This window comes from Microtus pennsylvanicus, chromosome 22, assembly GCF_037038515.1.
Source record: "Microtus pennsylvanicus isolate mMicPen1 chromosome 22, mMicPen1.hap1, whole genome shotgun sequence".
Taxonomy (NCBI): domain Eukaryota; kingdom Metazoa; phylum Chordata; class Mammalia; order Rodentia; family Cricetidae; genus Microtus; species Microtus pennsylvanicus.
The window spans coordinates 26,152,710-26,170,825 of record NC_134600.1 but is presented as its reverse complement, the minus strand read 5'-3'; the positions used below and the strand labels follow the sequence as shown (position 1 = coordinate 26,170,825).

General features: G+C 41.4%; 1 protein-coding gene across 3 annotated transcripts in view; it reads right to left on the bottom strand.

Moving 5' to 3' along the window:
- Akap9 (A-kinase anchoring protein 9) overlaps positions 1-17,808 on the bottom strand; it is a 123,964-nt gene extending 106,156 nt beyond the window's left edge. For all 3 annotated transcript variants that reach the window (XM_075956379.1, XM_075956380.1, XM_075956381.1), the window contains exons 1-4: positions 17,592-17,808; positions 7,369-7,581; positions 4,474-4,572; positions 704-751 (exon numbers count right to left, since the gene is read on the bottom strand). In XM_075956379.1, the coding sequence (XP_075812494.1) occupies positions 704-751; positions 4,474-4,572; positions 7,369-7,581; positions 17,592-17,645 (414 nt within the window). In that variant the 5' untranslated portion in view covers positions 17,646-17,808. The remainder of the gene's footprint in view (positions 1-703; positions 752-4,473; positions 4,573-7,368; positions 7,582-17,591) is intronic.
- Positions 17,809-18,116: the final 308 nt, after the last annotated feature.

The following is an 18,116-nucleotide window of genomic DNA, read 5'->3' as shown; positions in this document are numbered from 1 at the left end:
TTCTCTTTTCTATTTGCAATCTGCAACATACTGAAACTTATGAAATACACGAATTTCTGACACATTTAGAGAAAGAGAAATGTTTTTATGTTCTCTGACTCTGGACCAAAGAAATGGTTATCATATTTAAAAGATTAAGACAAATAACACACACTTATCATCATCACATAAAGAGATCTCATCTACTTGAGAGTTTCTCACCTTACATCACAAAACGTTCCTAAGGTTAATGCAAATCCACACATTTGTAAAAAGCTTTACTCAAAACAATATGTGTGTGTGTGTGTGTGTGTGTGTGTGTGTGTGTGTGTGTGCGCGCGCGCTAAATAAGACCAGTCCCCAGTGGTCTTCCATCTAGAAAGCCATGACTAGACCTCTTCCAAACACTGGTCAGTCCCTACTGGTCTTCCATCTGGAGACCCAGGACTAGAGCCTCTCCCAGACACTGACCAGAATCTTTATGTATTTAAAGATAAAACTATGGAATAGTTAATGTCAGTGAACATTGTGAAAAATGGCAGCAGTAGACCGTGTCTGTGACTCCCTAACCACGTATGCTGTTATTTTATTGTATTTAGAGAAATGCAACAAAGCCATGTAAAAGGTTAAAGCATCAACAGCCAATAATTTTAGTGAATAAAATGACTATCTTTACTTATTTATTTATTATTATTTAAATAATGTTATGAAATGGTAATCTTACCTCTAAAGAACTATGGTTGTCGGCTAAGGAAGAAATTTCACCTTCGGGCTAAAAGAAAAGTAAAACAATTTACAATGATGCCTTCTCCCCATATTTTACTTCCACTAAGCAATGCTGTTGGTAGCATAATGTAGCTACTACATAAAATGCTCACAAGCCAGGTAATATGCTTCCAAACCTAGCACAAAGTATTCAGATCTTTAAACTCTCACCTGTGAATTACTGTCTAAGCATTAATATTTTTCTCCATACTAAAAAAACAAGAGGATATGCTCTTATATACAGTACCTACCCTTTGTAAGCCAGAAGTACCAAAGTATAATTTCTCTAAACTTTATAATTCCTAAATAAGAGTCCTAAATGATATTATCCGGAGTGTCATTTCTTCAAAAGTATTGCCAGATTTTCATGCTAAAAGTAATTATTTGAAGAGAAATAACACCCTTTGTTAATATAATGCTTTTACAGCTTAAAAAGCATTCACTTAAAACCATTTGCAGGAGGCTACAGAAATGGCTCAGCAGGTAAGAGCATTTGCTGCTCTTTGCCAAGGGGTCCACAAGCAGCTAGCTGTATAACTCCAGTTCCAAGGGATCTAGTGCTCTCTTCTGGCCTCCATGGGCACTGCATTGTATGGGAAACAAGCATAAACCCCTATAGCCAAAATACCCATACATATAAAATAATAAAATAAAAATGAAACAATTTTGCTTTAACCCAGAATTTGAGTTCAGTGGCATTCAAAGCTTCTCTCAAGTGTGAAGTAGGGAATAGAATAAAGAAATAAATCTTAATTTTTCTAATTCCCAAAGTGTTGTTTTACTGTCCAAAACACACAAACACACACACTCACACCTCTAACATGAAATTCAGAGAGTTTATGAATATTAACTATCACTAATTCCTCATCTACTCCTACAGAAATATTATTTGACATTTAAGGTCAAGTTCTGCAATGGCCTTCCCAAGAAGTAGCAACTGCTGGCAGGAAAATAAGCTTGTCTCACGAGGTTCTGCTCATTTATTTATTTGTGCATGTGTGTGTATTTGTGCACACATGCAGAGGCCAGAGGTTACCTTCGGTGTCATCCTTGGGATGGCAGCTGATCTGCTTTGAGACAAGGTCTCTCACTGACCTGAACTCACTAATTAGGAGAAGCTAGGTAACCACTGAGCCCCAGGAATCATTCCATGTCCTCCTAATACTGAGGTTACAAATTTAAGCTACCATTCTCAGCATTTTAATGGGAGTTCTAGGGACTGGGCTCGTCCCAGCCATGATGTTCTTTTCTAAATCTAAAGAATTCCATGACGCAATCCCTCCATATGATAATTAAGTACACACTGCATTTTAAAAACCGGTTATCAGGAATAAACAGACTAGTTGGGTGGTAGTGGCACAGACCTTTAATCCTACTTGGAAGAGACAGGTGGATCTCTATGAGCTCAAGGCCAGCATGGTATACAGAGGAAGCCATGGCCACATAGAGAAACTCTGTCTCAAAAATAACCAACCCTTCCCCCAAAATACAATAAACAGAATGATTAGCCCGGGGAGGTGGTATACACCTTTAATCCCAGCACTAGGGAGGCTGTCTAGGACTACATAGAGAGATCGTGTATCAAAAAAAAAAAAGATTAACAAAAGTTATTGCATTCAAAATGATAAACTACAGTAAGGAATCCAAATATCAATATGCTATAATGTTAAAAAAATCCATCTTGAAACCAAAACTTAAGCCAAAGTTGCCTCATTATTTAAAATGTTTAGTTAAAAAAAAAAGGCACACAAAGGAATGGGAAAGTATGGATTGTTCACAAGAAAAATATTGGTCAACGGAGAAACATTTTGAAGATCACAAATTATGGATTTAATCATCACAATTTAAAATTGGGTATTATGAAATGCTGTGTCTCAAATAACAAATAGAAATAATGCTGAAGTAATCTAACAACAACAAAACCTGAGTAAAACATCATGGGGGTGGACAACCACAGAACATGGAAGAACCAGGAAACTCAAGCTACACCATTCCCACCCACCCTGAAAGCCTGCAAGGCTATAAGAGGCCGCTGAGTGAAACTTAGGTGACCAAAGGGCCTGAGCTTGCCTTTCCTAGCAGCGTTCACCCATATCTAACAGCCCTTTAAATTAACGTCATCTCAAGGGATAGAGGACAAACCATAACATTTAGCAGCCCTTCAAGACAAAATATTAACTGTGGGCTGGGGATGGACCTCCACGGCAGAGTGTCTGTTGAGCACTCACAGAGGCTGGGGATGGACCTCCACGGCAGAGTGTCTGTTGAGCACTCACAGAGGCTGGGGATGGACCTCCATGGCAGAGTGTCTGCTGAGCACTCACAGAGGCTGGGGATGACCTCCATGGCAGAGTGTCTGCTGAGCACTCACAGAGGCTGGGGATGACCTCCATGGTAGAGTGTCTGCTGAGCACTCACAGAGGCTGGGGATGGACCTCCATGGCAGAGTGTCTGCTGAGCACTCACAGAGGCTGGGGATGACCTCCATGGCAGAGTGTCTGCTGAGCACTCACAGAGCTGGGGATGGACCTCCATGGCAGAGTGTCTGCTGAGCACTCACAGAGCTGGGGATGACCTCCACGGCAGAGTGTCTGCTGAGCACTTACAGAGCTGGGCATGACCTCCATGATACAGGCTGGGGATGACCTCCATGGCAGAGTGTCTGCTGAACACTCACAGAGGCTAGGGATGACCTCCATGGTAGAGTGTCTGCTGAGCACTCACAAGGGCTGGGGATGACCTCCACGGTAGAGTGTCTGCTGAGCACTCACAGAGCTGGGGATGAACCTCCACAGCAGAGTGTCTGCTGAGCACTCACAGAGGCTGGGGATGACCTCCATGGTAGAGTGTCTGCTGAGCACTCACAAGGGCTGGGGATGACCTCCACAGTAGAGTGTCTGCTGAGCACTCACAGAGCTGGGCATGACCTCCACGGCAGTGTCTGCTGAGCACTCACAGAGGCTGGGGATGACCTCCATGGTAGAGTGTCTGCTGAGCACTCACAAGGGCTGGGGATGCCTCCATGGCCGTGTCTGCTGAGCACTCACAGAGCTGGGGATGACCTCCACGGCAGAGTGTCTGCTGAGCACTCACAGAGCTGGGGATGACCTCCACGGCAGAGTGTCTGCTGAGCACTCACAAGGGCTGGGGATGACCTCCACGGCAGATTGTCTGCTGAGCACTCACAAGGGCTGGGGATGACCTCCACGGCAGAGTGTCTGCTGAGCACTCACAAGGGCTGGGGATGACCTCCACGGCAGAGTGTCTGCTGAGCACTCACAAGGGCTGGGGATGACCTCCACAGCAGAGTGTCTGCTGAGCACTCACAGAGGCTGGGGATGACCTCCATGGCAGAGTGTCTGCTGAGCACTCACAGAGCTGGGGATGGACCTCCACGGCAGAGTGTCTGCTGAGCACTCACAAGGGCTAGGGATGACCTCCATGGCCGTGTCTGCTGAGCACTCACAGAGCTGGGGATGGACCTCCACGGCAGAGTGTCTGCTGAGCACTCACAGAGCTGGGGATGACCTCCACAGCAGAGTGTCTGCTGAGCACTCACAGACAATTACATAAAAACACTCAATGAATTAAGAGTAGAAAGGAACCTCCTCTAAATGGTAAAGTACATCTCCAGAAAGCCCTAAATATAAAACTTGCTACACAAGTTAAGCAGATACTCAAGGGACTGGGGGCTGAATGTTCCCGCTAAACAACACTTTAGAAACAAACCTGTATTACATCAATTGATTTGATGTGTGTGTGCAGCACAGGCATGGAAGGCATATGACAACTTTCAGGAGCTGGTTCTCTCCTTTCACCATGTGGGTCCTAGGAATGGAATGCAGGTCATAAGGTCTGGCAGCAAGTTGTTTTCATTTATTGATTCTTTTGTTTTGTTTGCTTGTTTTTTCCCAAGACAGGATCTTACTATGCAGCTCTGACTGTCCTAGAACTTGCTGTATAGGCCAGGTTGGCCTAGAAATCAGAGATCCTCTTGCTTCTGCCTCTCTAATGCTGGGGTTAGAGGTGTGCACCATTATGTCCAGCCAGCAAGTAACTCTGTTCGCTCAACCATCTCACTGAACCTTCACCATTTCTTTTCAAAAATTAAAAAGTTTGTACATCAAAGTATACTATCAAGATTTAAAAAAAGGATAATATTTAGAGATTATATATTTAAGAATACAGTTGATTTTCTTTTTTCAGACTCTTGATTTCATGAAGTCACCTCCTTAATAAAATTTATTTGCTAGCCCCAAATCAATACTCATAACATCTATTAGGTCATTTGAGGACATGAGCAGAACAGGGAAAATTTAGAGTGACCCAAGGTGGATACTGGATGACACAGAACGGGCAACAGTTGCTTTCTTGTTTTCACAACGTAAAGTCGGTATCCTTCCAGGACTCATTGTGGCACATTTTGGCACTTTTTAATTACTGATTTTACCGTTTAAAAATGACCTCAAATATGAAGTTTAAGCGCTGTCTAGTGTTTCTCGGGACAGCAATGTTGTGGCATGCCTTACAGAGGAAAGGTGTGTTAGTTAAGTTTTGCTCGGGCATGATCTCTAGTGTGTATGTGTGTATGTTCCTGTTTCAAGCTCTTATTCAATACACACATTAACCACAATTCAATAATGATTCAACAATATATAATAAACTAGGAGTCTTGAATCATAAATGCACATAAAAGGTAACAAGTGTGGTGATATTTTGTTTTTGTTTTAACAAATAAAGTTTACCTGAAGATCAGAGTGCAGAACTAAGCCACTAGAAGCCAGGCAGTGGTGGCACACAATCCTGACTTAATCTCAGGCAGGCAGATCTCTGTTAGTTCAAAGGCCACCCTGGGTACATAAAATTGATCCAGTCTAAAAGAGAAACAGAGCTCACACAAAGGTGATCCCAGCACTACAGGAGTGATATGGCTCGGAGCAGAGAGGGATATACGGTGGCAGGAGACTGCCCTGCCTGGACTGGCTGGTTGTGTGTAAATGAGGAGCTCACTGCAGTCTGAGGAGGAAGTTTGATCACCCTTTTGGTCTGAGCATTGGTAGAGGTAAGAACTCTAGTGGTTAGCTGCTCTGCTTCTCTGGTCCTTCAGTTTTCACCCCGATAGCTGACTCCGAGTTTTTATTATTAAGAACAATTAGAATTCATGCTATTGCTTGGGCTTTCATTCTAGACTGTTTCAGAGTAGAGAAAGAGGGCTGAAACTAGGCATGCCTGCATTTTTTCTCTCTGGTTTGTTAGATGCAATAGGACTAGCTAGCTACCTTGAGTCTGACTTCCCTGCAATGGTGGACTAGAACCTGGAATAAGTCAAATGAACTCTCCCACTGCAAGTTGCTTTACTGGTTATTTATTACAACAGAAATGAAACAAGGCCACCCCACTTCAAGTTTCTGATATGTGCTACCAACCTCAGCTCCTCACTCTCGTTTTGAAGCCATATTCCCATACTTCCAAGAGACATACATAGTGACTGGATTTTATGGGGAATAGAACATGTCTCCATTGCACATCTGTGTAGCGACCAAAGCTTAAAATCCCTGGACTGGCTGGTTGTGTGTCAATCTGACACAAGCTAGCGTCATCAGAGAAAAGGCCTCCATGAGGTCCAGCTGGTAGGCATTTTCTCATTTAGTGATCAATGGGGAGGGCCCAGTCCATGGTGGGTGGTGCCATCCCTGGGCTGCTGGTCCTGGGTTCTATAAGAAAAATAAGCTGAGCAAGTCATGGGGAAGTAAGCCAGCAAGCAGCACTCCTCCATGGCCTCTGCATCAACTCCTGTCCTATGTGGGTTTCTGTCCTGAAATCCTTTAGTGATGAACAGAAATGTGAAAATGAAGTCGAATAAACCTTTCCTCCCCAACTTACTTTTTGGTCATGGTATTTCATCACAGCAACAGAAACCCTATACAATCCTTATCTATTCTAATTTTATTTCTACATAAACAGGCTGTAACACAAAATTCAAATAATATCCATCCTCCCAATAGTCTCATGAGAAACCCATCCCACTCTCTCTGGTCTTGATTAGTGAGTCAACCACTTATCAACCATCTTGATCCATTCAAATTCCCATTTCAGAAAGTTGCCCATTAAACAAGGGGGTGGGGGCTTGGGAAATTAGGATTCATTGGGCACTTTCTATGAGAATTTCCAAACTCAGAAATTACCACCACCCTACCCCATCACTTTGGGATTCATATGAAATTGACGCCCCTGTTTCCAGATCTCACAACACACTGCTTCACTGTCTTTTTATCTTTTTTAACCTCTAGCTGACTCCCACTCATACTTTCTATATTACCCCTTGACCCCTGGACTCCAGAAAAGCAGGTGCACTTTTCTGGCGCGGGTCTGATAGTTTACACCGACCTTCTTTATATCTGCCTTCCTCAGCTTTGCATTGTGAGTGCTCAATAAATATTTGTTGAATAAAGCTCACAAAGCTCACTCAGAGGTCATTAAATACTTTAGGTCTAGCTACTAAAATATTGCTCAAATTTGCAAGAAGGGACAAAAGTCATCATTCAACTGCACAGTGTGCTGATGCCCACTCTCATTACACTAAGGTTCCACTCAGAACTATGCTGAAAATCTGGAGGCACTCACTTTAACAAAGACTTCATTTTGCTTCTCTATTTGTCCAGCTCTCATTTTGGTGGAATCAGGATTCCCAGCTGATTCTACCCACTGAGAACTATTTATGGAGGTCTCATTACTTTGTTGATTAATTTTTAAGCTGTGTACATCTTGTTTACTCTTTGAAACACTTTTCTTCTTTTTCCCTTCTCGTCGGGCTTGTCTTTCTCTATACTCAGCAAGCTATAGGGGGAAAAAAGAAAGCAGCATTATCATCTAAGATTTTTCTTTATCATTATTAAAACTCTGGGTCATTTTATTAAACTCAAACTATCACTAAAAACAAGTGACAAAACAAAGGATACTTGTCCTGTTCTTGATACAGTCGTTACTATTACATGGCAAAGAAACTGGATGTTTCTGAATCAGGAATAAGAATGAAAATGTCCGAAAGAAAAAAAAATCAGCTCAGAGTGAGAAAATAGGAAGTGAGGCACTCAGAGTATTATCTGTGGATTTTAACCCATCGGAAAGCACGACACACACACGAGGTCAAGTGCATCCTTCACGGGTTTTCTGGGACTTTAACTTTACACTAAAGATAATTAGCTTGTGCCAAAAGATTTAGTTCTGACCGTGTTTTGTAGCCTTATCTATAAAGGAAAAAATAGAAATAATTTAAATTTCAGAGAATGATGCTTTCTTGTCCTCAGTCACTTGCATATGGCCCTCAGGAGGCCTACGGCCTATAAAACTATAATAGCCTAGTGCCACCTAGTCATACAATTTACTTACCATCCACACCTCAATACCTTTCTTATTTTAAAGAGATGTTTAAACCTGGGTAGCTCTTGCTATAAATTAAAAGTCAGTAACACTTAAGCTGTCTGTTTTTAAAAAGTAGCCAACAAAAATTAAAACAAGGACACAGCAATCATTAAAATGTTGAACACTGATGAAAGTTATAAGAAAAATGGATGACTAGTAAAACATTTAGGGATAAAAGAGCAACAAACACTTTCAGCTACCATGGCAGGAAAAAAAAATAAAAGGTAAAAGTTTTCTTTAATATTATACAACGTGTTACCACTGGGCCAGGACACACATAAAATACCAACATCTAGCCAGAACTATCATCCCGTATATAACTCAATGATGGGTGAACAATGTTGAACCCTTATTAAAAATACTGTTTCAAACGACTAATGACAATACTTACGAAAAGTTATGACTATAAAACAGTACCACATATAATTATTATGAAAAGAAAATCATCTACACCTCTCCTTAATAGAGACAAAACAGGCTTCAACCATCAACAATTATATCTAATTTAGATTGGAACAACGTTGAACCCTTATTAAAAATACTGATTCAAACAACTAATGACAATACTTATGACAAAATTATAACTATAAAACAGTACCACAGTATAATAATTATGAGAAGAAAATCATCTACACCTCTCCTTAATAGAGACAAAACAGGCTTCAGGCTTCAACCATCGACAATTATATCTAGCTTGGATTTTAGGAACACTACACTCACAGCCATAATCAATCAAATCATGAAAAAGACACAACTCTGCTGTGTTTCATGACTTGAACTAAAGGTGTGTTCCACTATACTTAATTTCTCTTCGGGTGTGCTGGCCTGAGTGTAGGGACCATCCTTCAGGATGTCTGAAGCTTGCCTGAACTTACTACTTCAATGCTATGATTCATAATACAGGGACATCTGTTCAACTATGTTCATAGCAGCATAATAGCCAGAACCTGGAAACAACCTAGATGCCCCTCAACTGAAGAATGGAAAAACAAACGGTGGCACATTTACATATTAGAGTACTACTTAGCAGTAAAATAACAATGACATCTTGAATTTTGCATGCAAATGAATGGAATTAGAAAAAAAAACCTGAGTGAGTTAACCCAGATCCAGAAAGATAAACATGGAATGTACTTACTCATAAGTGGGTACCAGCTATACACAAAGAGGATAGTGAGCCTATAGTTCATGATCCTAAAAAAGCTAATAAGATGAACTCTAAGCAAAACATTATATATATCCATCCATCCATCCATCCACCTGGAAAGTTGAAATAGACAAGATCACCTGACAAAATGGGAGCACAAGGGAAGGAGGATAAGGGAGGGAGGAGAGGTAAAAGGAGGAGAGGGAGGAGGGGCGAGGAGAACATGAGGGAACAGGATGGTCGAGATGGAGGAAGGACAGAGATGAGAGCAAGGAAAGACATATCTTGATTGAGGGAGCCATGATGGGGCTAGCAGGAAACTTAGCTCTATGGAAACTCCCAGGAATCTACAAGGATGACCCCAGCTAAGACCCCAAGCAATGGAGGAGAGGGGGCCCAAACTTGCCTTGCCCTGCAGTCAGACTGATGAAAATCTTAAATGTCACCACAGACCCTTCATTCAGCAACTGATTGAAACACAGAGACCTGCACTGCAGCACTGGACTGAGCTCCCAAAGTCCAGGTGAAGGGTGGGATGAGTGAGAATATGAGCAAAGAGGTCACCCATGATGGGTCCACCCACTGAAACAGTCTACCTGAGCTAATGGGAGCTCACCAGCTCCAGTTGGACTGGGAAGGAACAAGCATAGGACCAAACTAGTCCCTCTGAATGTGGTTGACAGTTGCATGGCTGGGGCAGACTGGGGGCCACTGGCAGTGGCACCAGGATTTGTCCCTGCTGCTTGTACTGGTTTTTTGGCAACCCATTCTCTTTGGATGGGTATCTTGCTCAGCCTGGATATAGTAGGGAGGGCCTTTGACTTTCCCCAAAGCAATATACCTTACCCTCTCTGTGGAGTGGATGGGGGGATGGTTGAGAGGAGTTAGATAGAGGGAATGGGAGGAGGGGAGTGGGAGCTTGGATTGGTGTGTATAATGAAAAGGGCAGTTTATTTTCTTTAAAAAAAAATAAAAAGAAAAAATGATTGTATAGCAACTTTGGTGTGTTTCATGACTTGAACTACAGGTGTTTTCCCCTAACTTAACTTCTCTTCGAGTGTGCTTGTGAGGCGTGTGTGCAGGTGTGCTGGCCCGAGTGTAGGTATCACTCTTCAGGATGCCTGAAGCTATTGTCTCAGTGGTCAGTGAATCACCACTTCATGCAACCTCCTGCCTCCATCTATGTCGCCCCTCACCCAAAAGGTTAGAAACTCACACCACAAAGCCTGGCTTTTACATGGATGCCGAGGACCTGAACTTTGCTTGTGCAAGCAAGCAACTTTACATACTGAGCCATCTCCCTAGTCTAAATTTCCTTTTTATAAAATTTCTTTTATATGAAACCACCACTTCTTAAATATGAGCTCTTTAATCACACGGAAGAAAGTATGAGCCTTCAAAAAAAAAGGAAAGAAATATACAACTAGAATTACTAGAACTATTAACTACATTAATTACAAAAATAGCTGATAAGTAATTATATAACTGATTAACACAGTATCATCAATGATGTTGTGGGACAGCAGTCTGTACCTTTTCACTTGTATTTTAAATAAATGCTGATTGGCCAATAGCCAGGTAGGAAGTATAGGCAGGTGGCCAGGCAGGAAGTAGAGGCAGGGCAACGAGAATTCTGGGAAGAGGAAAGATTCAGTCTGCAATAGTGACCCAGACACAGAGGAAGCCAGTCATAGAGCAAGCAAGATGTGACTACCTCACCGAAAAGGTACCAAGCCATGTGGTTAACACAGACAAGTATTATGGGCTAATATAAGTTATAAGAGTTAATAAAAAGCCTGAGCTAAAAGGCCGATCAGTTTATAATTAATACAGACCTCTGTGTATTTCCTTGTGACTGAACAGCTGCCTGACCAGGCAGGACCAAGTGGGACAAAAACTCAGTCAACAAATGGTGCACAAAATGTGGACAACTCATCCACAGAAAACCTGAGAGAGCTTGGGAAGTAATTCTAGACAGAAAAGAATAGAGTTAAGCATGATAGAGGCACTTTCTCGGGTGGGCTCTGTTTGTTAGAGAGGCTTCCTGACACAGCTTTAGCTGCAAAAACTTGGCAGCCTTTTTTAAGAGGCTCTGCCACAAAACACTTAAATGGTGTTTATGAATAGCCTATAGCATGCTTCTTGGTGGCGGCACAGACCCTGAAACACCACAGAGTTGTGGCAATAAACATGGGTCTGGCCAGTACCTCCACCATGAAGCTAGATTCTCAAAAAGCTAAGGAATGGGTTGGATCCAGCCATCAAAATCACGGCTTTAGTCCTAGCCATACTGCTTAGCAAATTAAAGACTTATGTGGTCAAAAAAAGACATACAGTAAAGATAGATTCCAAGACAAAAAAACCGCTCTAAACGGTTTAGAGTGTATTTAAAAATATATGTAGGTTTGGGAGAGAAAAGAAAAAGATAAAGTCCTTAAAAAAGAAAGAGAGCAGTTGGGTGTGGTGGCACACACCTTTAATCCCGACACTTGGAAGGCAGAGGCAGACGGATCTCTGTGAGTTCAAGAACAACCTGGTCTACAGAGTGAGTGCCAGGACAGCCAGAGATACACAGAGAAACCCTGTCTCAAAAAGCCAAAAATTAAAAATAAAATAAAAAGAGGTTAAAATAAAGCCATGTAAAGATGGGAAATACACAGAGTCTGGATAGTGCATATTACTGTGTTGTCTTTGAAATGTATGACTGCTGAGGAAGGAGCAACAGCTGCTAAAAGATGTGATTATAAATGTTGCTGGATTAATCCAACATATATATTTTGGAAATGCCTTGACTTCAAATTTTAAGTCAAAACGTATGTTACTTTGGAGAAGAGGTTTTCCTTTTGTTTCCACATGAAATGAGAAGCTGTGGATTCATTCTGGGCTAAGGAAAATCAGGTTTGATCAAGGCAGACCCCTAAAGACTCTCCAATAGGAGCAGATGGCCCAGATGATCCAATGTTTCAGAGGGCCTCTGTTGGAGTTTCCTCTGAGTTCTACAACCACAAGTTTCAAGACTGCTAGCTGAGATGATCAAACCTAACAGAATTTTCCAGTTAGGGCTTGACTGTAATTCTAAATTTTCTTTAGGTCCCTGTAAGATTATCAGCGCCCCCAATCAGCAGGAAGCAGCCTGAAAAACTATACCCATATTACTAAAAAAATGGACTATGGATATTTTTCTTTGTTTACAGTGTTGGTTACAAGTTGTTACTTGTAATGGTCAGGAGAAAAGCTAAAAAAAAAAGGAGATTCAATTCAGAGTTCTTGTTTTAAAAAAGAAAAAACAGGGGTGGGGAAAGTACTGTGGGACAATGGTCTGTACACTGTTACTTATATTTTAAATAAATGCTGATTGGCCAATAGCCAGGTAGGAAGTATAGGCAGGTGGCCAGGCAGGAAGTAGAGGCAGGGCAACGAGAATTCTGGGAAGAGGAAAGATACAGTCTGCAGTCGTGACCCAGACACAGAGGAAGCCAGACATAGAGCAAGCAAAATGTGACTGCCTCACCGAAAAGGTACCAAGCCACGTGGTTAACACAGACAAGTATTATGGGCTAATATAAGTTATACGAGTTAACAAAAACCCTGAGCTAAAAGGCCATCAGTTTATAATTAATACAGACCTCTGTGTATTTCCTTATGACTGAAGGGCTGCCTGACCAGGCAGTATCAAATGGGAAAGAAACCCCTGTCAACAAATATCACCATCAAACACTAAATAATACAGTATTTCTAAACTTTACCAACTATAGAAGAATATACATAGGATGCCCATTGTTTAAAGATATTCATTCAGCAATAACATATAGCAGTTACTAGTGCCATACAATATAAAAATACACTACACCACGGTTTTCCCAAGTTATTTAGCAACTCCACAGGTGTTCTATTTCTTGTCTGCTTGAAGAACAGGTGCAGAGTCAGCTGCCTCTTTGTACAGTATTAAGCCCCTGAAATACACTTAAAAGGCTTTGTAGGATAGAAGATTCATTCTTAAAAATCAAGTGACTGGGTTGCTGTTAAAATACTATCTGTAAATAGAATCAAAGTCCAGGCTTATCATTTAAAAAGCAAAGATCCCTCAGAGAGAACGCAATGCCAAAAATTGCTACGAATGGCATTCTTACCAGCATACTCCAGAAGCTGCTTACACTACCATGCTCTCATTAAAATACATCACCAGCAGAGGAGTTTAGGATTAAGATTCTGTTTCAAACTCCAACTCTTTTAGTGCATACAAATCATTTATATCTAGTGTTTATTCAAATGTAAGTACACAGTATAAGTACACAGATAAAAATACCAAATTATGGCAAGTTTGACTGAAAAGCAGAGGTAACAGTATACATTACTGAATCCAATGGAAAGACATACCTGGATAAATATCCATGTAATAGAATAATCAGTCCTACAACTGCATTTGGAACAGGCCAGTTCTAAAGCCATAAAATTACAAAGACACTGTTTTCAGTCTGTTATAGTGGATTATATGCGGTCTTTGTTGGGGGGAGGTTAACTAAGCATAAGGCTCTATGAGGGCAAGTATTTTAATTCAATTCTTTATACTCAACACTTAGACAAGACTCAGTAAGTGTATGTGGAATAAAAGGAAAACCATCACTAAGGGATGACACATCTAAGCAATAGTTTTAACCTCTTAATAACTGAGAAGACCTAACACAAAGCATGTCGAACTCCACAGGTCCCATGGCTTCAGAAATGGATAAAAATATTTTAATTACTCATTAAATTAATGAAAATTATAAAACTACCCTTCCAACTATAATCTTCCTCTTTTCTTAAAAAAAATTAAAAATTCAAATTCTCAGAAAAACACTATGTACAAAAACTTCCTGGAGAGAATTCTGTTCAATTAAAAATGAAAGAAAAAAAAGATCATATTATATTCAGTTTCTTTTGGCTTTTTTACTTTAAATGTGAAAGAAAAGTTAACAGACATGTAAAAGGCTACTCTGTTAGGTTAACCACCTGACACTAAAACGATACACTTTAATTCACTGAGAAAACATTTATTCTAAAACACCCTGGAAATTCAGACAGCAGCCATCTGTGTTTGCCATTTGGAAGCCAATTATAAAAATGTTAACATATGCAGTCACAGAAATAGTTGCAAGATTTACTGGAAAGATACTGTGTCCATATACATTTGTAGTGCAAAACTGTTTCAGATCCCAAGCAAGTGTCTTACTCTAACTAGAACAAGAATAAGTAACTAAACAATCATGTATTCCTAAACTCAAGAATTATGATGTTATAAATTATCATTCCCAGCAAAAAAAAAAAAAGAATTTTCAGAACATACTCTGAGATGTGAAAATATGTTAAATTCTATAGTAACATTTTTAAAACTTTATAATCTGCTTAGCTATGTTCACTGAGAGCTGGCAAAGCTCATGAGTCAAAATATGTGTTCCTAACATTAGGGCCTTTTAATAAGGCCAAACTATTATTTCATCAGATTGTGAAAATTAAATGAAATAAAGGTTTGAGTATGATTTCTACAAATTGGACCGGCTGTGGCGATACACTTAAGCCCACCACTCATGAGGCAGAGGAAGAGGCAGGCAGATCTCTTCAGTTTTTGGTCTATATAGTGAGTTCCAGGTCAGCCTCTGTGTGTGTGTGTGTGTGTGTGTGTGTGTGTGTGTAAAGGCTTTAATGCTTTCTTTACATAACAATGAATATATTACCGCTATGATAGAAACACCTGTTTGAAAATAGATGCGCTACTAGGAAAGAGCCTTTTCAGAGGTCAGATATGACAAACACACATTCTTTTAACTGTTACCACTACTTTTACTACCAAAGCTATTCTATGTCCAGTTGCTCATCTGGCTCCTCATTACCTGGGCTTTGTTCTTCTTTGAGGTTTCACACCAGACTAATAACCCGTTTCTGGGTTCTTTGGTCAATGCAAATTTAAAACAGCTAATTAGGAGACAAGGGATAGGAAAGGGACAAGGCCAGAGGACCCCGTCCAAACAAATGAGACCTGGCAGTAAGAGCAAAGGAAAAGGAAGGCAAAAGTGAAAAGGCGATCCACGGGGCCTGGTGGCCACATCTACAGGTCCCAGCACTCAGGAGGAGCAGGAGCTCAAGGCCAGTCTGGGATGCATGACACTTTTCCTAAGAAAACAAAAAACAAAGGACATTCACAAATGCCAAATAATACAGAACTCTACAATACAAGCTGTACTGGAGTAAAAGACTACAGGTTCAGGATCACACTAAAGTAGGAAACTTAGGTAACACTGTCATGATCTTCTGTGAGATGCTCATGTCAGAGAGCACATACTCTATTTGATAAGGCTTTATTATTTTTAAAATTGGTATTTGAAATTTTTTTTTACCTGATCATAACAGAAATATTTTAGATCTGGGGAGATGGCTTAGAATAGTAAAAGCAACACTTACACAAGCTTTTGGTGCTTTCTCTCAGGTATCTCCCATGTCAGTTATTTTTGTTATTTCTTACTGCTTATTAGACATAATCATCATCTTTTATAACATAGTTTCATAAGTCACAATTCTTAAATCTTTTTCTTGGTAAATTGATAAATCGTTCCAATGACAATTTTCATTTATATACAGCACATAAATGAACATTTTAAAAGTAGCTTGTCATGTATACATTATAGAATATATTTTATGAAATGTTTTATGCCAGCCTAAATCCTGCACAGGAGAATAAACTATAATATATAGAATGAAAATAATTCTACAAAGACTTTGAGTTTGGAAAATGCCCACCAATAGTGCTAGGATTTAAAATGTTATTTCCCAAAGGTTATGTGTGTAAAGGGACACATGGAGAAGTGTTGACTAATTTAATTGTAAACATCATTGGCTTAAGAAACACGTAGGGTGTGAGTGAGATGAACTGTGTGTCTGTGAGGGTGTTTTCAGAGGGTGGTAAACAAGTAGGAAAGACCCATCCTGACTGTGAGCAGCACCAACTACGAAATATGGAGAAACAAGCTTATAAACCTATTTTGGGGAGAGATTTTACATGTTCTTTTCTTATGCCAGCAATGGACAACTTCTCTAAGAGTTCTGAATTAAGTGATCGTCATACTTATAAAGAGGACTCATTTCTTATTCTGTTCATTCTATAAACATTTATTGAATAATTATTCTGTTAGATAATTTTAAGTTGTATTAACATAATAATGAGCCTCTTTATATAACGTTTAGGGAAATGAACAATATTTAAAATATTTTACCAAAATGTGAAAGATAAAATCACCCTAACCGCAGATGATTGTCGCTTATGTCAAGTACAATACAGAAAAGCAGTTTAAAACAATGTGATCGTCCCCAGGTATGACTGCTAAAAACAAGGTCTTTTACTTCATTTTAGGGAGCAAGGTCAATAGGTAAGCCCAAACTGGCAATTTTATTAAGAAATCATTATATTCCATTCATGTTGTGTCGAATTATTCATTAAGCCCACTGAAGGATACCTAGGTATAATTCTTGATTGTTTATATGTCTCGCCATACACGCACGCCCACACAAAAATCAAACTCACCAAATACATAACATTTACTACACACTATCAAATACATAACGTTAAATAGCAATTCTGTTGGTATTGTTCAATTTATAGACCCTTTTGGTGGTCAGATGTTCCATTCCACACGCTACAAAAGCTCACGTGCCATGACAAAGACCTCCAACACAAGCATACAAAAATAAATAAATAAATAAAACGCTTCTAAAAATGCCCCTGCAGCCAAGTTCACAGCTGGCACTTGTGGCACACTCAAGCCACTGCCGAGGCAGCTGTCACAGGTCAATCACACACACCCAAGAGTGCCAGCGTGACACCTAAAGCCGGCAGGCTGGTGATCAGCATATGGGTGTCCCTCAGGATTAAAAAAAAAAAAAGGAAAAAAAAAACCTAAACACCCAGTCCGAAAAGCACAAAGCCTGAACGACTGTAAAACGCCCTTTAGAAAGTGAAAAGGGCAGAGGCTGCAAAGCGATTCGTAAGCAGTTCTTAGAGGGGCATGGGCGGCCACCTGCTCCTCGGGTTATCTGTGGCACCTGGGAGAAAGGAGCCGGGAGGAGCAGTCATCAGGTCTCCACCAGCAGTCAGGGGGCGGCTCTCCCCAGCTCGAACCTTGCCTTCCCTCCACCCCTCCACCCCCAATCCTGCCCCCCTCAACCCCCAGCCACCACCCCCAGCCTCCCCTCCCCCCCGCCCCCGGACACCGCCTCCCGGAGCGGCCTGAGGCCGCCGTGCTCCTACCAAAGCCCCGCCTTGGGCGATCTTCCTCTGTCTCTCCTCCTCCTCGTCCTCCATGTCGTCTGCGGGGCAGGCAGGGAAAGGGTGGAGAGGAAAGATCTGTTCAGACGCCAGCGGACAGAGCTCCACGGCCGCCCGGCCGCCCGGGGCACGCTAAGCGCTCACCGGCGACTCGTGCCGGGTAGCCCCTCCATCTCCGCCGCCATCTTCGTCTCCACGTAAACACACGGGGGTGGGCGGAGCTGGGCGGAGCGGGACGGGCAGTCTGCGCAGCCGCGAGCCTTGGCCCGGCAGGTGCTCGGGGCCTCGCTGCTCGCCCAGGTCGGAGGGTCCGCACACAGCGGCCTGCCACCTGCTCCTCCCGGGAGTCGCTGCTTCAAACACACCGCAGTGCATTTCCTAATTCAAGAGCAGCAGCTGCCTTGCAAGGAGAAGCCTCAGTGGGAAGTGCGGTGGCCAGGGCGGGACCCACCTAGCAATCGTCTATCAGCCCAGGTGAACGGGGATCCGACGGTTCTCTCCTTACCA